Source organism: Spinacia oleracea, chromosome 2 (genome assembly GCF_020520425.1).
Source record: "Spinacia oleracea cultivar Varoflay chromosome 2, BTI_SOV_V1, whole genome shotgun sequence".
Taxonomy (NCBI): Eukaryota; Viridiplantae; Streptophyta; class Magnoliopsida; order Caryophyllales; family Amaranthaceae; genus Spinacia; species Spinacia oleracea.
Window position 1 is genome coordinate 85,872,509 of NC_079488.1, and position 18,603 is coordinate 85,891,111.

Sequence of the window (18,603 nt, forward strand, 5' to 3'; positions counted from 1 at the left end):
AATCCAAGAAAATAATTTAAATTATTAATTTTAAAATTAATTAAAATTACGTAAACTGAAATTTCAAATTAAAATTTCAAAACGATCTAATCGCAACGCAACAACTCCACGCATCGCACGCCCATGGGCCACACGCACACAGCCATCGCTGGCCATGTGCGCGCAGCCCATGCGCTTCCTCGCATCGCTGCTGCTCACCATCGCAAGGCATCACGCGAGCTGGTGCTCGCTGCGCGCGCCAGCGCTCGACGCACGAGCATGCTGCCGCAGCCCATCGTTGGGCGCAGCGCTCGTCGCACGTCGCAACAAGCACTCGCACGCCATCGCTGGGCGCAGCACTCGTCGCACGCACAACAAGCACTCGTACGCCATCGCTAGGCGCAGTGCTCGTCGCACGCACAATAAGCACTCGCACGCCATCGCTGGGTGCAGCGCTCGTCGCACGCACAATAGCGCTCGCTGCGCGCGAGCGATCGATGCTTGGCGCAGCACTCGTGGCACGCGAGCTTACGCTCGCTGCGCGCGAGGCTCCGCACGCTTGCGCGAGGCAGTGCGCGCTGTGGCGCAGCTCGCTTACTGCCCACACGCGACTGCTCGTGCCTTGCTCTCGCCCTCGCCCATTCGCCCATTGCACACAGCCCACGACACAAGGCAGGGCTGCTGCCTCGTGCTCGTGCACCATGGCCTTGCTCATTGCATTCGTACCGCATGGGCGACGAGCTCCCTTGCTCGTCGTCACATGCCCGCACTATACAACACCCCTTAAGGGTAACACGTAGCGTCCATTGCTTTGTGCGTGCAAGTCATATGAGCGAATCGCATAAAAAATTTAAATTTATATTCAAAATTAATGACAAATTAATAATTAATATTAATTTCATAATTTTAGGGCGAAAATCGAAAATTTATTATTCAATTGATTTCCGATTAACATGGATTCAAGTCTAGGTCATAAAATTTAAAATTTAACATAAATTTACAATTTTTATGGTGGTTTTTAATCATAGGTATCTAATTAAATTATAACTAATTATGAAAATCAAATTAATTCCAAATATTCCAATTTTCAACAAATTAATCATAATTACAAATTAGATTGCATAATTAACAAGGCTAGGCATTCAAACTTGTTAAACATATACAGTAGGTCAATCAAAAATTCAAGATTTATCAACAAGAATCGCAAATATTTAATTTACATCTTAAATTTACGAAATTTTGCATTCGAAAAACTAAAACCTTCGAAAAGTCATAGTTAGGCTTCGAATTGAGAATTCTGGGTTCGGCCGAAAATACTCTTTTTGTCAAAATTTTAGAATGCCTTTTACATGCGGAATTGACACAAAAATCACTCGATTTGGATGAGTAACGAAGAAACTGCCGAAAAACTGCGTACGTATAATTAAATAACGCAATTTGCAATTAATTAACAATTACGAAAATTAATCACCCCTTTTAATTCTTGCAAATTTGTAATATTTAACCATGTGCATGCAATTTAGATTATGAAAATAATAAGAGGCTCGTGATTCCACTGTTAGGTTATGATACATATGACAATTCATAAATCATGCGGAAAAACCATAAAGCCAGGAAAGCATATTATTTACACATAATCATTTAGCATAGTTTAGATGCATACTCTTTGTTGCGTGCCTTCCCTAGCTGCGCCCGAACCGAACAAGAACAAGTCTTTAGGACTCCAAGTGTCGTCCCTCCGTAGATAGTCCACAGCACGTCCGGATCCGCCTTAAGCTTGACCAACTAGGATCGCCCTTAAGGTACTTAGAATTTTCGGCACTTATAGGCTATTGTATGACTGAATTTTTGCTCTCAAAATCACTTTGAATACTTGAATACTCATTGTAATATGTGACCCTAGGCACCTATTTATAGAGTTATGGAAAAGGATTTGGAATCCTATTAGGATACTAATTTATTTAATTATAATCCTACTAGGAATCTAATTAATAAACTAAATCTTTTAGGATTAGATTTAATCATATGACAAATCCCGGTAGCCTTAGGATTCGAGTAACACACTTCGAGTGATACGCTAGCACCGCACGCAGGCCTTGCGGCCCACGCACAGCGCCAGCCCACTCGTCGCAGCCCCGCGCGCGCGCCAAGGCCATTGCTGGGCCTGGCCTTGCGCTGGACCGGGCGTGGCTTTGCAGCGTGTTTTTGGGCGCTTGGGCTTGCTGATCGTAGGCCTGGCTTCGTGCTGGGCCTTCGTCTAGCAAGTCTCGTCCGATGCCAATTCGTACGACGCGCTTCTGATTAAATTCCCGATTCCGGAATTTATTTCCGATACGAACAATATTTAATATTTTCGATTCCGGAATTAATTTCCGTTTCGAACAAATATTTAATATTTCCGTTTCCGGAATTATTTTCCGATTCCGATAATATTTCCGATTCTGACAATATTTCCGTTTCCGGCAATATTTCCGATTCCGGTAATATTTCCATTTCCGATAATATTTTCCGATACGTACCATGTTTCCGTTTCCGGCAACATCTACGACTTGGATAATATTTATATTTCCGATACGATCCATATTTCCGTTTCCGGCAATATCATCGTTTCCGGAGTATTCATTTCTTGCCTGTGACGATCTCAGCTCCCACTGAAACCAAGATCCGTCGATTCCGAATATCCATAGATGGAGTATTTAATGCCATTAAATACTTGATCCGTTTACGTACTATTTGTGTGACCCTACGGGTTCAGTCAAGAGTAAGCTGTGGATTAATATCATTAATTCCACTTGAACTGAAGCGGCCTCTAGCTAGGCATTCAGCTCACTTGATCTCACTGAATTATTAACTTGTTAATTAATACTGAACCGCATTTATTAGACTTAACATTGAATGCATACTTGGACCAAGGGCATTATTTCCTTCACCACTATCCTATTCTTTATCCGAGGAGAGATAAGGATAGGCTATGATATAAGTGGCTTGAAATTTCTTTGCCTTCTTATTCACAATATTCACTACCCGTGCCCGTTGACGCCCAGAACGACATTGTTCCTTTGCAATTCATGAAACTCTTTGAAGATTGGCACGGAGATGGGAAAACTCAGGAAGCTGCACACCCATCAGAAATCGATGAATTTTCCCATAGACTTCGGAGTCAACTAGGCCAAGGATATGTTATACCCAATCAACATATCATCCACAAAAGGATCTAAGGGGAATCGAAGTCCATACTCAAGATGATGAGTATAGACTGCAAAAAAAACCCCTCGGAGGATGGGTCACGGAGGACACTCCTGGTTAAGGAGCTCACACCAATATCCATGTGAATATTGGATGCCGTATAGATCCTCTTCTACCCAATAGTAATGATTTCTTATGGCTTTCATATCAGCCACTCACTGTTGGGGGCATTGTTCAACGGACCACCATGAGCCCAAACGTCATGCAGGACACGGCGCAAGCCTTGAATTAGGATTCGCCTCCTCGTGAAAACGAGGATAATCATGGCAAAGGGTATATCGCCCCGAAGAACCAGCTTTCCAGCTCGACTCAACACGAGTAGCTCCCTCGGATCTATCAGCAGCAGCGCTCCCTTAAGCGTCGAGAAGACGAAAACCCTTCTTGGGTCTCTCCAGAGAAACTTCCTCCTTTTCCCTCTCACTAGAGGAATCCACAATGAATTTACTCTTCCCCTTATCTCGAGCCACGCCGGAAAACCTAGACGTAGGGTTTAGACGGTGGGGTAGAAGAAAAATTCGATGGAAAACGAGAAATTAACAAGAAGAATACCTTCTCTAGAAGCGGAATTTGCCGACAAGTTGAATGCAACAGAGTCGTGAAGATAATTCCTAACAACAAAACGAATATCTACAAAATTAGCAGAGGAAGCTCGGCCTGAGTTTGAGAGAATTTTGAGAGAGCGGTGTGAAATAAAGATTGGAATGAGGTGTTGGGCCGGATATTTGTAGGGAAGCAACCTAAAAACAGCATAACTTCCTTTCAGTTGTACACCGCATGATCATTTGAAGTTGAAACGACGATCGACACTTGTCATAAATGCACTAATTCGAAATCCCCTTTTAAATCAAATGGCGGGACTATTGGACTTCAAAACCGTCAAGTTGTATATGGGTACCCATTCATTATATCCTTAATGAAATGGGTGTGGGGGGAATGTTATTTGGGTGCCCAATTGTCTATCGATTGGGCCTGCTGCGCAAAAGCCCACTTGGCTAACACTACATAAAGTCAGCTTCCTCTCATAGGCTCCACGCCTCACATAAGCGGCCCAAGACCCATTCATATTAAAGCTCTAGCTTCATTTACTACACAAACAATATAAATATGTCGTCTTAGAGCACATATTAAAGTACGTTCATTTATTGCCTTCACACTTACAATTTTTTAGAGCACTCTCTCTAGACTTGAACTAAGTAATTACTTAGGCATCAGAGGGATTTTCCTCTGAAACACCCCCGAGGCTAGTAATCTAACTCGTGTGCAGGTATTATTTGACTTATCACATCAAGAGCAAGCTAAATCTTCTACACCAACTAAAGGACCTTTAATCTATTGTTTCATACCCGGAATAATATTAATATCACCTAGTGAAAGAAAGTAGGAAATAACTAGTACACAAATTGTGGGATGTAATATTTGGACCTAGAGACTAGCTTAAAATTTCTATCTCATTTTTCTTTTGTTTCAACATACTCCCCCCGTATTTATTTAAGAGATACATTTGTCTTTTTCGGCCGTATTTATTTCAGAGATACACTTGCCATATTTAGTGACTTATCAACTCCACCATCTAATTAAATACAGAGTAATACATTTAATTTACCCTATGACCCACCATCCTATTAAACAAATAATTTCAGAAACCCACCCCACCTCCCAACCCCCAAAAATGACATGGTCCCCACTTATTTATTTATTAAAATATCTACCCAACTTCACTTTCTTTATTATTTTATTTCATTCAATTTTTCTTCTTAATACCCGTGCCCGGCCAAGTGTATCTCTTAAATGAATGCAGAGGGAGTACTACGTACAACATTTATAGCTTCTAAAATCACATAAAAAATCAGCCGTCTACAAGTCATTTAAGTAATCTAAATATGTCAAGTAATTAATTTTTTATACACGTCATTCTATATATAGTTGGGTGTAATAACTACAAGATGACCTATAAGATATGGACGTTTGAGGCACCTTGAACTGGCATCCTTGCTAAATTCGTACTATACAAAACAAAAAACAAAAATTCAATAATTTATGCAATTACTAGTTAGTTTTATTGGTCAATATTCATGTGGACTCCTATAAATACGTTAACCAAACTCACCTTATTCCATCACTTCACTTTTATAATCCCAAATTAAATTCAATTAGCTGTTCTTTATATTGAGTTATTTTGATTATATCATGGATTTTGAAAGCATAACTGAGTTTCTTGCTAACAAAACCATCTTCGTTACTGGTGCAACTGGTTTCATTGCCAAGAGTACGTACATACTCGATTTCCTTGTCGATCTTTCTTTTAATTGATTATTGGAGTACTTACAGTACGTTATACGTACACATGTTTTCTCTGTTCTAACGTAGTATATCATATATGTCCTCGTACCATTGATTAAATAAATTGCAGTTCTAGTGGAGAAGATACTTCGGATTCAACCAAATGTTAACAAATTATACCTTCTTGTAAGGGCTAGAGATGCTCAGGCAGCCCATGTTCGGCTACAACATGAGGTAATTGTTATTCGGATGGAACACTACAAGAGGGGGGGTGAATTGTAGTATGGAACTTTCTAGCCAATTTTGCGGAATTATAAGAAACTTTAAGCAAGTAGAGAAACAATGCAAGAGAGATTTTACGAGGAAACTTTCTACGCCCAACTAGAAAGAAAACCTCGACCCACTAGAGATTTCAACTTAAACTCTTTTCACTATAGGGCAACAACTCAGTTACAAACCTATAAGGAACTCGGGCATTACTTGAGTTCCTCTACGAACTCAAGTTCCAATAGTTGTTCCTCAAACAACTACGCTCTCACTGACTTCCCTAGAAGTCTCTCTTGACTCTTTTGCTTCACTCAAAGCCTATCAGCTTCTCTCTCATAGACTTCACTCAAAGCCTCCCCAAATACAACAGGAACTCACTCAAGTTCCTACCCCATACACATCAGGAACTCACTCAAGTTCCTGCCACTAGTGGAAAAACAATCATTTGCATCACCACATTTGCCTCGCACATTTAAACATGTGACGCAATTGACAGTTCTAAGCTTTAAAATTAGTCATTTGCGTCGCAGAATTATTAATCTGCGACGCAAATGACTCTAAAATGTTCTCAGAGTCATTTGCGTCGCAGATTAGTAATAATGCGACGCAAAATATTACCTCCTTTGCGTCGCAGAATTACTAATCTGCGACGCAAATGACTCTTTAAGTCACCTGCGTCGCAGATTAGTAATTCTGCGACGCAGAGGAGGTAAAAAAAATTCGGAAGTTTTTAATTATTCCTTCTCCCCTCTTTTTCTCTCTCTTCTTCTTTCCAGAACTCCATTCATGAGATGTCAATACCTCTCAATCTTTCATTCATTTGAAATCTCCTCTAACCACTATACGTATTTTGCCTTTAATTTACCCGGAAAAATCAAGATTTGCGAAAACACGGCTCGAAGAGAAAAATCCTAGATTCCGCCGCGAAGAAGGAGACATTTCAAAGCAGTGCAGCTCGATTGCTAGCGAGTCTCCGATCCAATTCTGCGAATTAGTTCGTCGGCGATTTAGGTACAGCGCAATTTATGTTAATTAGGGTTCTTGTTTATCAGCCTACGGTGTATAGAAGATTTCAAGGGTTCTTGTTTATCAGCCTATTTCTAGGGTTTTTAAGGTTGGGTGAAACGCCAAACCGTTGGAGCTGGATCTTCGGTTAACGTCGCCGCCGTCATTGATTACCTTATTTCTTAGGTATTTCCCCCCTCTTTACCATGAATCCAACTTCAATTAATTTTTACTTTTTATATTGTTTTGATGAATTGTGTTAGTTAGTTTGTAAATTCGAACATTTTTAGCAATTGTTTGAACTTTTGATTGAGGATTTTGATTTCAGATGGTGCCTGATATTGTAGAGGGTGATGGGTTTGTTGGGAGGCAGCCTCATATCAAGTATGAGCTCAGAGATAGTCCTGGTCTTGGTGAGTATTCAATTTTTAAAATCAATAGTTCTTTGGAAGTTAAACTATTTTCTTTCATATTTTTAGTTGTTTTGATATTTTTGTTGCTTACATTGTGCTCACACAAATTTAAACATCAGTTTGATGCTTGTTGTGTTGTTCTAATATGATTTAGTGAATGTAGGAGGATACAACCAATGTGTATTCTTCAACTGCAGTTATAGTAGTTCGGATACTCCACTGAGTGAGGGTCAGTGCCATTGGTTTTCTCCCAAGGTGAGGCCTCTATTCAATTAGTAAAATAAGGAAATGTTTTTTCTATTCAACGCATTACTATCGGTCTGTCGAATGACAGTTTCAGCTTAGCCAATTACTGTAACCGGTTTCTCATAGCAGGATTGAAGTTGTTTTATTATAAATATAGGGTTTGATCGTGTTGGTTAGTTTGTCAATTCGAGTATTTTGAACTTTTTAATTGAGGATTTTGATTTTTTTTTTTAAGTTGTTAGTTTTTTGTTGATCTGGGTAGGTTTGGAATTCCTTATCGTGTATTTAATTGGTTTTCCTTTATGCAGGGTTCTACTTTGCTTAAAGCGGGCTCTAAAAATCGCAAATGCCGCTCAACAGATGGCTAATGCTACTCGGGGTAGTGGTGGTTTAGTTATGCTGTTCATTGAAATCATCAATAAGTAAGCTCTCTACTTGCTAGAAAAGTTTGTTTTCTGACCGTGTTGGATGTTTGAATTTCCATGATAATTCACAGCATATTTAAGTTTGGAGTTTGCCATCATATTTAGGTATCTCTATTTTTTTGAGAAGGGAAACAACCAAATCACCGTCAATACAATCCAGGATCTAATGGAATTAATTACTACAGAGATGCAAAGTGATAATGCGGCAACAGATTCTGCTGCTGAAGCTTTCTTTGCAAGCACATTGCGGTACATCCAATTCCAGAAACAAAAAGGTGGCGCAGTTAGTGAGAAATATGAACCTAATGTTAGTTTTTTTGTTGATCTGGGTAGGTTTGAATCATTTCTTGAGACTGAAAACAAGCTGTTCAGATAATTAATGAATTTCTAAATTTTTATTGTAGGAGAACTGAAAAGTTAAAACTTGAGAAAGGGAAACAAACTCGGTAACAATTGCTCTTCAATCCGCTAAACTTGTGAGAATTGTCGCCTTTGATCTTGCTCTTGGGACTCTTGAATGGTTCCCTCATTTGTCTTTGAATACGCTGACGCTGACGCTGCGTGCTACGTGTGTCATGGGAAGTTGCTTATCCAAGCATGATCTCAACTCTCAAATTGATTTGGTAATTGAAATTTTGAAGCGTCCAGGAGAAGTCCTCCCTGTTTGTCTTAGTGTCGCACGAACGCTGTAAATTCATAATTTAGTGTGCTTCAATTTTAATTTCTCGGCTTTTTTTTTTCTCGGTTCAAATTTTTATTTTTATTTCATATTGTAATTTGTTTGATTTTGGTCTGACAATGGAGTTTTTTTCATCTGCTTGAATGATATCTTGGGCCTCATTCGTTTATGGTTCACTTAAACTTTTATGTTAAAAGTGTAGTTAGGTTATCAACATGTTGGCTGATCTATGGTGAATTTGCCTTTTATTGGGTTGTAACTAAAATATTAAAAAACGAATTTTTTTTAAAAAAAAAAGTCATTTGCAACGCACATTTAGCTAATGTGCGTGGCAAATGACTTTTTTTTTTCGCCTAAAAGTCATTTGCGTCGCACATTTAGCTAATGTGCGTTGCAAATGACTTTTTAGGCATGGTGCTGAAAAGTCATTTGCGTCGCACATTTAGCTAATGTGCGTTGCAAATGACTTTTCAGGCATGGTGCTGAAAAGTCATTTGCAACGCACATTTGCTAAATGTGCGACGCAAATAAGGTTCATTTGCGTTGCACAAATGTGCGACGCAAATGACTTTTAGTCATTTGCGTCGAGAGCTTTTGCCACGCACGATGTGCGACGCAAATGTGCTTAAAAGTGCGATGCAAATGAACCTTTTTCCACTAGTGTGCCCAAAACTTATACAAGAATTCACTCAAACCCTTGACAAATTACCCATTACAAGAGCTCACTTAACCCTTGAACAACTCTTAAAATATAGACATTTGATAATTGATTAAACTATAATATGTAGAGAGTGAATAACTGTAAAGGAACTCGGAACTGTCAGGAACTTGGAACTGTAGGAACTGACTCTAAAAACGTGGAAAACAAAATATAATTTCTGTAAAATTATTCCACATAAACCAGACCCTTTTTGGAATGACAACGCAAGTCAGACACTCTTGAATGAATGAGAAAGCTCTCCTTTTATAGAGGAAGAAACCTCAACCACTTTCTCCATAATCTTCTCCACTAACAACCACTAAGCCCTTCAATTTAGGCATGATACCATGACTTTAGTCAGTAGAGAAAATCATGGAGTTAGGGCTAAGCATAATCAGGTTTTCCATGATCTCCTATTATTTCTCCACTAATGTAGTTTTTCCAAAACAACGTAAAACAATGATTTTAATTTTCTAAAATAAAACCTTTTAAATCTGATTTTAATAAAATAGAAAAATAAATTTTATTAAAATAAAATAACTAACAATCAGATTTTATTTTACAAAAAGATTAATTATTTTTTATTTATTAAAAATAAAATTTTAAACACATTAAACTACAAAAGATATTCAAAACAAATCCTAGAATGAATAGGACATTATTAAAAACGAATTTTAAATAATAAATAAATAAATATATGATATAAAAATCAGAATCCTAACTAAAATAAGATTTTATAAAAATTATCTTTTATTTTAAAAACATAAATAAATAGAGTTTTACTAGGAGATAAATACTCAAAGTCAAAGGTAAATCCCTAACAACCAGGAGTGTTAAAAGCCACGTTATTGACACTTAAAATTACCTTAAAACTAGGAGTATTCTAGGAAGATAAACTGACGTTATTTCTCATAAGTTCCGACAAGTTCCTTTTGGCACCGTGTTCCTCAATTATTCAAGTTTCTACATACTTACATGAATCCTAGAAAATAAACTCTTATTTTCTTCTTCATGCTTCATGATGCTCCAACTCAAGAGCCTCATGTTGATAGTTCCGCCTCTGGAACTTCTCCATGCTTGTTCCTACTCAGGAACTTTATACTCGTTGTTCCTCGTAGGATCTGCTGAGGAACTGATCTGTTTGTGTTCCTTTGAAGAACTTTGTTGCAGCTTGGATACTTGATTTATTGACTTGAACTCTTCATGTTTGTTTCTTCATCAAACCTATATTTGTTTCGTATACATATTGAAACTCAAACATAGGTTAGTCGTTTGCTAGTTGTCATCAAAACCATAAAGTCAGTGATGACAACCAATACAAGCAAGATGAAGAAAACCAAACTAATAAACAAGTATGCAGTAGTTAAGGACACAAACTCTAAGTCTAATGGTATACTTATATAATTAGACTTCTCTTCTGAAGTTCCCTTCACTTCTTGAGTTCCTTTCAGGAACTTCACTTCTTCTTGTATATATCTTCAGAAATTTCCAACTAAATGATCTTTATTAACCTTCATTACTTGTTCATGCACATCTAAACAATACACACATTAGTTAGATAATCATCATTTGTTCATAATCATCAAAACACTATATTACTCAACAGTAATGACTACCATAAAGTTATATGCGTTCATAAATAAATAGTAGAAAATTACAAATTTCCTAAAATTGAAGAGTTAACCTAGCTCACATTATGTCGTTATATTTTGGACGAATATGTGGACGTAGGTGCTAGCCAAGGAGTTGTTCAAAGTTGTAAGAGAAAAATGGGGAGCAAATTTCGAGTCTTTTGTGTCGGATAAAATAACCGTGGTTGCCGGTGATACATCGTACGAGAACTTAGGACTTACTGTTGATCAGCTGAAAGAAATGCACAAGGATATAGATGTCGTTATCAACGTAGCAGCAACCACAAAATTTGATGAAAGGTAATAATTTATCATTTATGCACCCATGATATATTTATCAACGCATGGATTGGTATTTAAGACTACGATCAAGCTATTATGTATTCATGCGCATAATATATTACATATTTACATGTACGTAAATTGCATATAATGAGTGTAGGTATGATGTTGCGTTGGGTGTTAATACCCTAGGAGCCAAAAATGTTGTAAACTTTGCAAAGAATTGTTCTAGAATCCAGTTTGTCAGAGTTCACCTATTTGGGATGAACTTCTGCAAAGAAAACTGACTAGAGAGAGAGAGAAATAGAGAGAACTATTTTCTGTTATTGATTGAATGAATTAAGGAGTACAAGCTGAGAGTATAAATACATTAGGATGAGCTACATTGATGATGTGTTAGCACCAATCATAAACGTGCATTGGTACACATCAGCTAGGCTAATTATTACACCAAAAATCAGTTATAACTAACTCCCTTGAACTAAGGCAAATCAGTTAGGAATGTTCTAGAAGAAATGATTGTTGCAGCCTTGCTTGTTTGCTGTTGTTGTGATCATGTTGCTGGCAGTGTTGCTGAGCTGAGCTGAATACCAACACCCCCCCCCCCTCAAACTTGGCATGGGAGAGTCATTTATCATGCCAAGTTTGGTAGACAGATTTCTGTGTTGAGCACCGGGTAAAACTTTAGTAAAAATATCAGCTAACTGATTGTGAGTAGGAAGATAACTTAGATGCAAAAGCCCCTCAAGAACCTTATCTCGAGTAAAATAACAGTCCACTTCAATATGCTTTGTGCGCTCATGGAAGATAGGATTTGTAGCAATGTGAATGGCTGACTGGTTGTCACAATGTAGAGCAACAGGCTTCAAATTGTGCACCCCTAGTTCTTCAAGAAGTCGAACAATCCAGGTAACTTCAGCAGCAGCTTGAGACATTGCTCTATATTCTGCTTCAGAAGAACTTTTGGAGATGGTTGATTGCTTCTTCGATTTCCAACTAATAGGAGAATTTCCTAGTAGTAAAACATAACCAGTAACAGATCTCCTTGTTGTTGGACAGGCTGCCCAATCTGAATCAGAAAAAGCTTGCAAGGTGAGCTGTTCTGTAGCCCTGAGTAGAATACCTTGACCTGAAGTGGAATGAATGTATCTGAGAGTGTGAGTCAAAGCTTCAATATGTTGCAGAGTAGGAGAGTGCATAAATTGACTCAAACATTGAACAGCAAAGGAGATATCTGGTCTTGTGTGAGTGAGAAAATTCAGCTTGCCAACATAACATCTATATAGTTCTGCATTGTGATAAGGTGTTCCTTCAGTGGTGAGCTTTAGATTGAGAGGAAATGGAGTCACAACAGGTTTGGAAATGTCCAGCTCACAATCTTGAAGAAGTTCCTTGGTATACTTCTTTTGAGTAAGAATATAACCTTCATTGGTATGACTGACTTCAATACCAAGAAAAAAATTAAGAACTCCCAAATCCTTAATGCTGAATGTGAGATGCAAATGTGATTTCAGGGCAGCAATTTTATCCTCATTGGATCCTGTGATGAGGATGTCATCAACATATACAGCCACCACAGTCAAATCACCAGAATCTTGTTTGATAAACAAAGAGTAATCACTTTTAGACTACTTATAACCCTGTGACTTTAGTTCAGAGTGTAATCTAGCAAACCACTGCCTTGATGCCTGCTTTAAACCATATAAAGACTTGTTGAGTTTGCAAACAAAACCAGGTGGGGCAGTAACACCCACAAGAATTTTCATATAGACTTCCTCATCAAGGTGTCCATGAAGAAAAGCATTGTTGATATCTAGTTGGAAAATTCTCCAATTCTTACTGGCAGCTAGGCTGATTAAACACCTGACAGTGGACATTTTGACAACTGGAGAAAAGGTTGAAGGAAATATTGCCCTTGGTCCAAGTATGCATTCTATGTTAAGTCTAATAAATGCGGTTCAGTATTAATTAACAAGTTAATAATTCAGTGAGATCAAGTGAGCTGAATGCCTAGCTAGAGGCCGCTTCAGTTCAAGTGGAATTAATGATATTAATCCACAGCTTACTCTTGACTGAACCCGTAGGGTCACACAAATAGTACGTAAATGGATCAAGTATTTAATGGCATTAAATACTCCATTTATGGATATTCGGAATCGACGGATCTTGGTTTCAGTGGGAGCTGAGATCGTCACAGGCAAGAAATGAATACTCCGGAAACGATGATATTGCCGGAAACGGAAATATGGATCGTATCGGAAATATAAATATTATCCAAGTTGTAGATGTTGCCGGAAACGGAAACATGGTACGTATCGGGAAATATTATCGGAAATGGAAATATTGCCGGAATCGGAAATATTGCCGGAAACGGAAATATTGTCAGAATCGGAAATATTATCGGAATCGGAAAATAATTCCGGAAACGGAAATATTAAATATTTGTTCGAAACGGAAATTAATTCCAGAATCGAAAATATTAAATATTGTTCGTATCGGAAATATATTCCGGAATCGGGAATTTAATCGGAAGCGTATCGTACGAATAAGCATCGGACGAGGCCTGCCGGACGAGGGCCCTGCACGAAGCCAGGCCATCGCCCAGCAAGCCAAGCGCGCCACACGAACAGCCAAGGCCACGCCAGGCCCAGCGCAAGGCCAGGCCCAGCAGGCCGTGGCAGCGCGCACAGCGCGCGCAGCGCGCGCAGCTACGAGCAGTGGGCTGCGAGCATTGCTGCAGCTCGCGTGGGCTTGTAGCTCGCGTGGGCCGTGCGGCCGTGTGGGCTGTGCGCGGGCATGGCCTGCACGCTTGCGGGTCATGCTTGAGTAAGTGTTTGTGTTCGCATACGAAACCTAAAACGTGCAGAATTCGTTTAATGATTAAATTCCTAATTCTATTTGATAAATTAATTAAATAAGAGTTTTATTATAATTCTAATTTAATTAATTCGTATCCTAATAGGATTCTCTTTCCATACCCCTATAAATATGTGGCCTGGGTTCACAATTTACAACGTGTTATTCAAGTATTCAAAGTGAGTTTTTGAGAGAAAAATTCAGTCACACATCTTGCTCAAAAGTGCCGAAAATTTATAGTACCTTAGGGGCGATTCTAGTTGGTCAATCTTAAGGCGGATCCGGACGTGCTGTGGACTATCTACGGAGGGACGACACTTGAGTTCTTGTTCGGTTCGGGCGCAGCTAGGGAAGGCACGCAACAAAGAGTATGCATCTAAACTATGCTAAATGATTATGTGTAAATAATATGTATTCCTGGCTTAATGGTTGTTTCCGCATGATTTATGAATTGTCATATGTATCATAACCTAACAGTGGTATCACGAGCCTCTTATTATTTTCATAATCTAAATTGCATGAACATGGTTAAATATTACAAATTTGCAAGAATTAAAAGGGGTGATTAATTTTCGTAATTGTTAATTAATTGCAAATTGCGTTTATTTAATTATACGTACGCAGTTTTTCGGCAGTTTCTTCGTTACTCATCCAAATCGAGTGATTTTTGTGTCAATTCCGCATTTAAAAGGCATTCTAAAATTTTGACAAAAATAATATTTTTCTGCCGAACCCAGAATTCTCAAATTCGAAGCCTAACTATGACTTTTCGAAGGTTTTAGTTTTTCGAATGCAAAATTTCGTAAATTTAAGATGTTAAATTAAATATTTGCGATTCTTGTTGATAAATCTTGAATTTTTGATTGACCTACTGTATATGTTTAACAAGTTTGAATGCCTAGCCTTGTTAATTATGCAATCTAATTTGTAATTATGATTAATTAGTTGAAAATTAGAATAATTTAGAATTAATTTGATTTTCATAATTAATTATAATTTAATTAGAAACCTATGATTAAAAACCACCATAAAAATTGTAAATTTATGATAAATTTTAAATTTTTATGACCTAGGCTTGAATCTATGATAATCGGAAATCAATTGAATAATAAATTTTCGATTTTTTCGCCCTAAAATTATGAAATTAATATAAATTTATTAATTTGTCATTAATTTTAAATATAAATTTAAAATTTTATGCGATTCGTTCATATAACTTGCACGCACAAAGCAATGGACGCTTCGTGTTACCCTTAAGGGGTGTTGTATAGTGCGGGCATGCGACGACGAGCAAGGGAGCTCGTCGCCCGTGCGGCACGAATGCAATGAGCAAGGGCATGGTGCACGAGCACAAGGCAGCAGCCCTGCCTTGTGTCGTGGGCCACGAGCTATGGACGAATGGGCATGGGCGAAGGCAAGGCACGGCAGTCGCGTGTGGGCAGCAAGCGAGCTGCGCCACAACACGCACTGCCTCGCGCAAGCGCGCGCAGCCTCGCTCGCAGCGAGCGCAAGCTCGCGTGCCACGAGCGCTGCGCCCAGCGTCGATCGCGCGCAGCGAGCAATTGCTCGCGCACAGCGAGCGTTGGCTCGCGCACAGCGAGCGATGGCTCGCGCACAGCGAGCGATGGCTCGCGCACAGCGAGCGATGGCTCGCGCACAGCGAGCGATGGCTCGCGCACAGCGAGCGATGGCTCGCGCACAGCGAGCGATGGCTCGCGCACAGCGAGCGATGGCTCGCGTGCATCAAGCGCTGGAGCGCGCGCAGCAAGCGCTGGCGAGCGCGCACAGCGAGCGATGGCTCGCGTGCATCGAGCGCTGGCGCGCGCGCAGCGAGCACCAACTTGTGCGATGGCTTGCGATGGGTAGATGCAGCAGCTATGCGACAAGCGCATGGGCTGCGCGCACATGGCCAGCGATGGCTGTGTGCGTGTGGCCCATGGGCGTGCGATGCGTAGGGTGTTTGCATTACGATTAGATCGTTTTGAATGTTTAATTTGAAATTTTCAGTTTACGTAATTTTAATTAAATTTAAAATTAATAATTTAAATTATTTTCTTGGATTTTAATTTTGAATATTGTAATTGTAATAAATTTTATTTATTCTAATTATTTTACTAAAATTAAAATCATGAATTAATTTAAATACGACTGAAATCAAATTAAAATTTTTGGATTCAATTATAAATTTATATGGGCTTTAAATTTTAATTAAATTTGTATGTTTCCGGTTAGACTTGAAATACATTTTTATGTTTAAAATTAGTAAAGCATATGAATTTATTGGTTTAAGTGGGAGCGCTTTTTAGTCATAAACTCTTGATTAGGTCTACGAATCCTTAAGGTTAAAACAACTTGATTAGAATTAATAAGGACTGAATAATTGGTAGATTATTGGTGCCCTTGATTAATTGCTGCAAATGTTTACGTGATGCATATTGTGTTTTACTAACCAGCTATGTGGGCCATTCATGATAATGAATGGGTGAATGGTATATATTGTATATGTACTGTTTTGCAGGTTATGAAGTGACTAGTATGGCCCAAATAGGATAGAAAATATGGTCTGCGTACCATTAATTTGAATGTAATTGGTCTAAAGTACCAAAGTTGTTTTTCAATTCAAATATGGTCTGCGTACCATCAAATAGTTGTAATTATTTTTAATTATAGCTTATCCTATTTGAAGAAAATGGTGCCTCCCACAGAGATTTTCAGACGGACTTTGAAGTCAAAGCTTCAAGATGAAGTCGGGCCATACTAGATCACATTTATCTTATGCATGCTTTAAATTATTTATTGCTTTAAATATGTCTTAATTATGCATAAGATTGTGGCTTGATTATGTTGCATGATTAAGGATTTTAGTTCACTTAAAATCTAACCAACATAGTAAGAGCCTTAAGTTCCAAACTTAAAAATTGAGTTAAAAGGTGCCATGCCAAAATATACACTTGCTTGGATATCCTTTACATCAATCTAGTAATAGTTTTCGCTCAGCGAGGTATTACTTATTGGTCCTAAAGGGGCAAGGTACACAAATAATTGTGAGTACATGTTAGTTTTGGTGAAACTCAACGATATAAGTAAGGAGTCCTTTTATGTCGTGGCAAAATCGATAGGTTTACCTAATAAGTTCTTAGACGTACCTATCAACCAAGAATAGTTTCTAGACTATTAGCAAAAGGCTTTTGCTTACCTAAGATGTTTTAGGATTAAGTCGACAAACTGTGGTTAGTTCTTCATTGATTTTAGGATCTTGGAATCATTTTATTCACACCTGCCGGAACACATAACTTGAATAAAATGCTTAATAAACATTGAATTATGCATGTATGCTAGAATTTAAGTTTATTAAGAGAAACTGTGAATGGTTATTTATTTGTTTATTCTTTTCAATTGTAGTTTTTAATATGGCAAACAACAATTCATTCAACATTCGATCAATTCTCGAAAAGGAGAAGTTGAACGGGAAAAACTTCCTTGACTGGCAAAGGAACTTGCAAATAGTTCTTATGCAGGAAGAAAAGGAGTATGTCCTAGATGAGGCGATGCCCGAAGCCGCAGGCGACGGGGTTACTCAGGCAGCCCTCAATCGTTGGATTGATGCCAACAAGGATGTGAAATGTCTAATGCTCGCCACCATGAGTGCGGATCTGCAGAAAACGTTCATCAACTCAGATGCTTTCACAATCATCAGTGAGTTGAAGAACATGTTCCAAGATCTGGCTCGAGTCGAAAGATTCGAGACTCATAGGCAAATTCTTGAGACCAAGCTTAAGAAAGGCGAGCCCGTAAGTCCACATGTTCTCAAAATGATTGGACTCATTGAGAATATGAGTCGGCTGGATCAGCAATTTTCTCAGGAAATGGCTATAGACACCATCCTCCATTCTCTTCATAGCGGGTATGATCAGTTCAAACTGAACTACAGTATGAATAGTCTGGACAAAACGCTCACTGAGCTTCACGGTATGATGAAGACCGCTGAAAAGACGCTCAAAAGTGATAAGCAGGATGTGCTTATGGTGCGTGGGGGCAAGTTCAAGAAATCTGGAAAGAAGAGGAATGCTAAAAAAGGTGGCAACAAGGCCAGCCCAACTAAGCAAACTGGCGCCAAATCTGTAAAGAGGAAGGTCAGTCAACCCACTTCTGAATCCGAATGCTTCTACTGCAAGAAGAAGGGGCATTGGAAGAGAGATTGCTTGAAGCTAAAGGAAGATCAGAAGAACGGAACAGTCGTTCCATCTTCAGGTATTTTCGTTATAGACTGTATACTTGCTAATTCAACTTCTTGGGTATTAGATACAGGTTGTGGCTCACACTTATGTTCCAATCCACAGGGACTAAGAAGAAATAGAAAGTTAAGCAAGGGTGAAGTCGACCTACGAGTGGGAAATGGAGCACGGATTGCTGCATTAGCTGTAGGAACTTACTTTTTGTCGTTGCCCTCCGGGCTAGTTTTGGAACTGGAAGAATGTTTCCATGTTCCAAGTCTTACTAAAAACATCATTTCAGTTTCTTGCTTAGATGCTAAGGGATTTTCCTTTTTAATAAAAGACAATAGTTGTTCGTTTTATTTTAAAGAGATGTTTTA

The 18,603-nt window shown here is 38.7% G+C and overlaps 3 protein-coding genes across 11 annotated transcripts in view; 2 read left to right on the forward strand and 1 right to left on the reverse strand.

Moving 5' to 3' along the window:
* The first annotated feature begins 5,273 nt into the window (after positions 1-5,273).
* On the forward strand, positions 5,274-11,920 carry LOC110777310 (alcohol-forming fatty acyl-CoA reductase-like). 9 transcript variants are annotated; one of them, XR_008928171.1, is made up of 9 exons: positions 5,306-5,491; positions 5,636-5,739; positions 6,652-6,783; positions 6,866-6,963; positions 7,125-7,190; positions 7,354-7,445; positions 7,745-7,858; positions 7,967-8,168; positions 8,266-8,701. XR_008928171.1 is itself a non-coding variant. In XM_021981915.2 (3 exons), exons 1-3 carry the CDS (start codon positions 5,413-5,415, stop codon positions 11,173-11,175), a joined length of 387 nt encoding a protein of 128 aa, XP_021837607.1. In that variant the 5' UTR covers positions 5,274-5,412; the 3' UTR covers positions 11,176-11,920. The 9 variants fall into 9 exon arrangements, 1 of the variants encoding a protein (XP_021837607.1); XR_008928167.1 differs by having other exon boundaries at positions 5,309-5,491; positions 7,106-7,190; XR_008928172.1 differs by having other exon boundaries at positions 5,295-5,491; positions 6,652-6,963; positions 7,106-7,190; positions 8,047-8,168.
* Positions 11,660-13,030, reverse strand: LOC130467602 (uncharacterized mitochondrial protein AtMg00810-like). The gene is made up of 2 exons (XM_056836158.1): positions 12,793-13,030; positions 11,660-12,747 (listed from the first exon to the last, which is right to left on the reverse strand). Exons 1-2 carry the CDS (start codon positions 13,028-13,030, stop codon positions 11,660-11,662), a joined length of 1,326 nt encoding a protein of 441 aa, XP_056692136.1.
* Positions 11,931-18,603, forward strand: part of LOC110791715 (alcohol-forming fatty acyl-CoA reductase) — a 39,867-nt gene continuing 33,194 nt past the window's right edge. The window contains exon 1 of the mRNA XM_056837180.1: positions 11,931-13,049. The gene's annotated coding sequence lies outside the window, so the exon portion shown is untranslated. The remainder of the gene's footprint in view (positions 13,050-18,603) is intronic.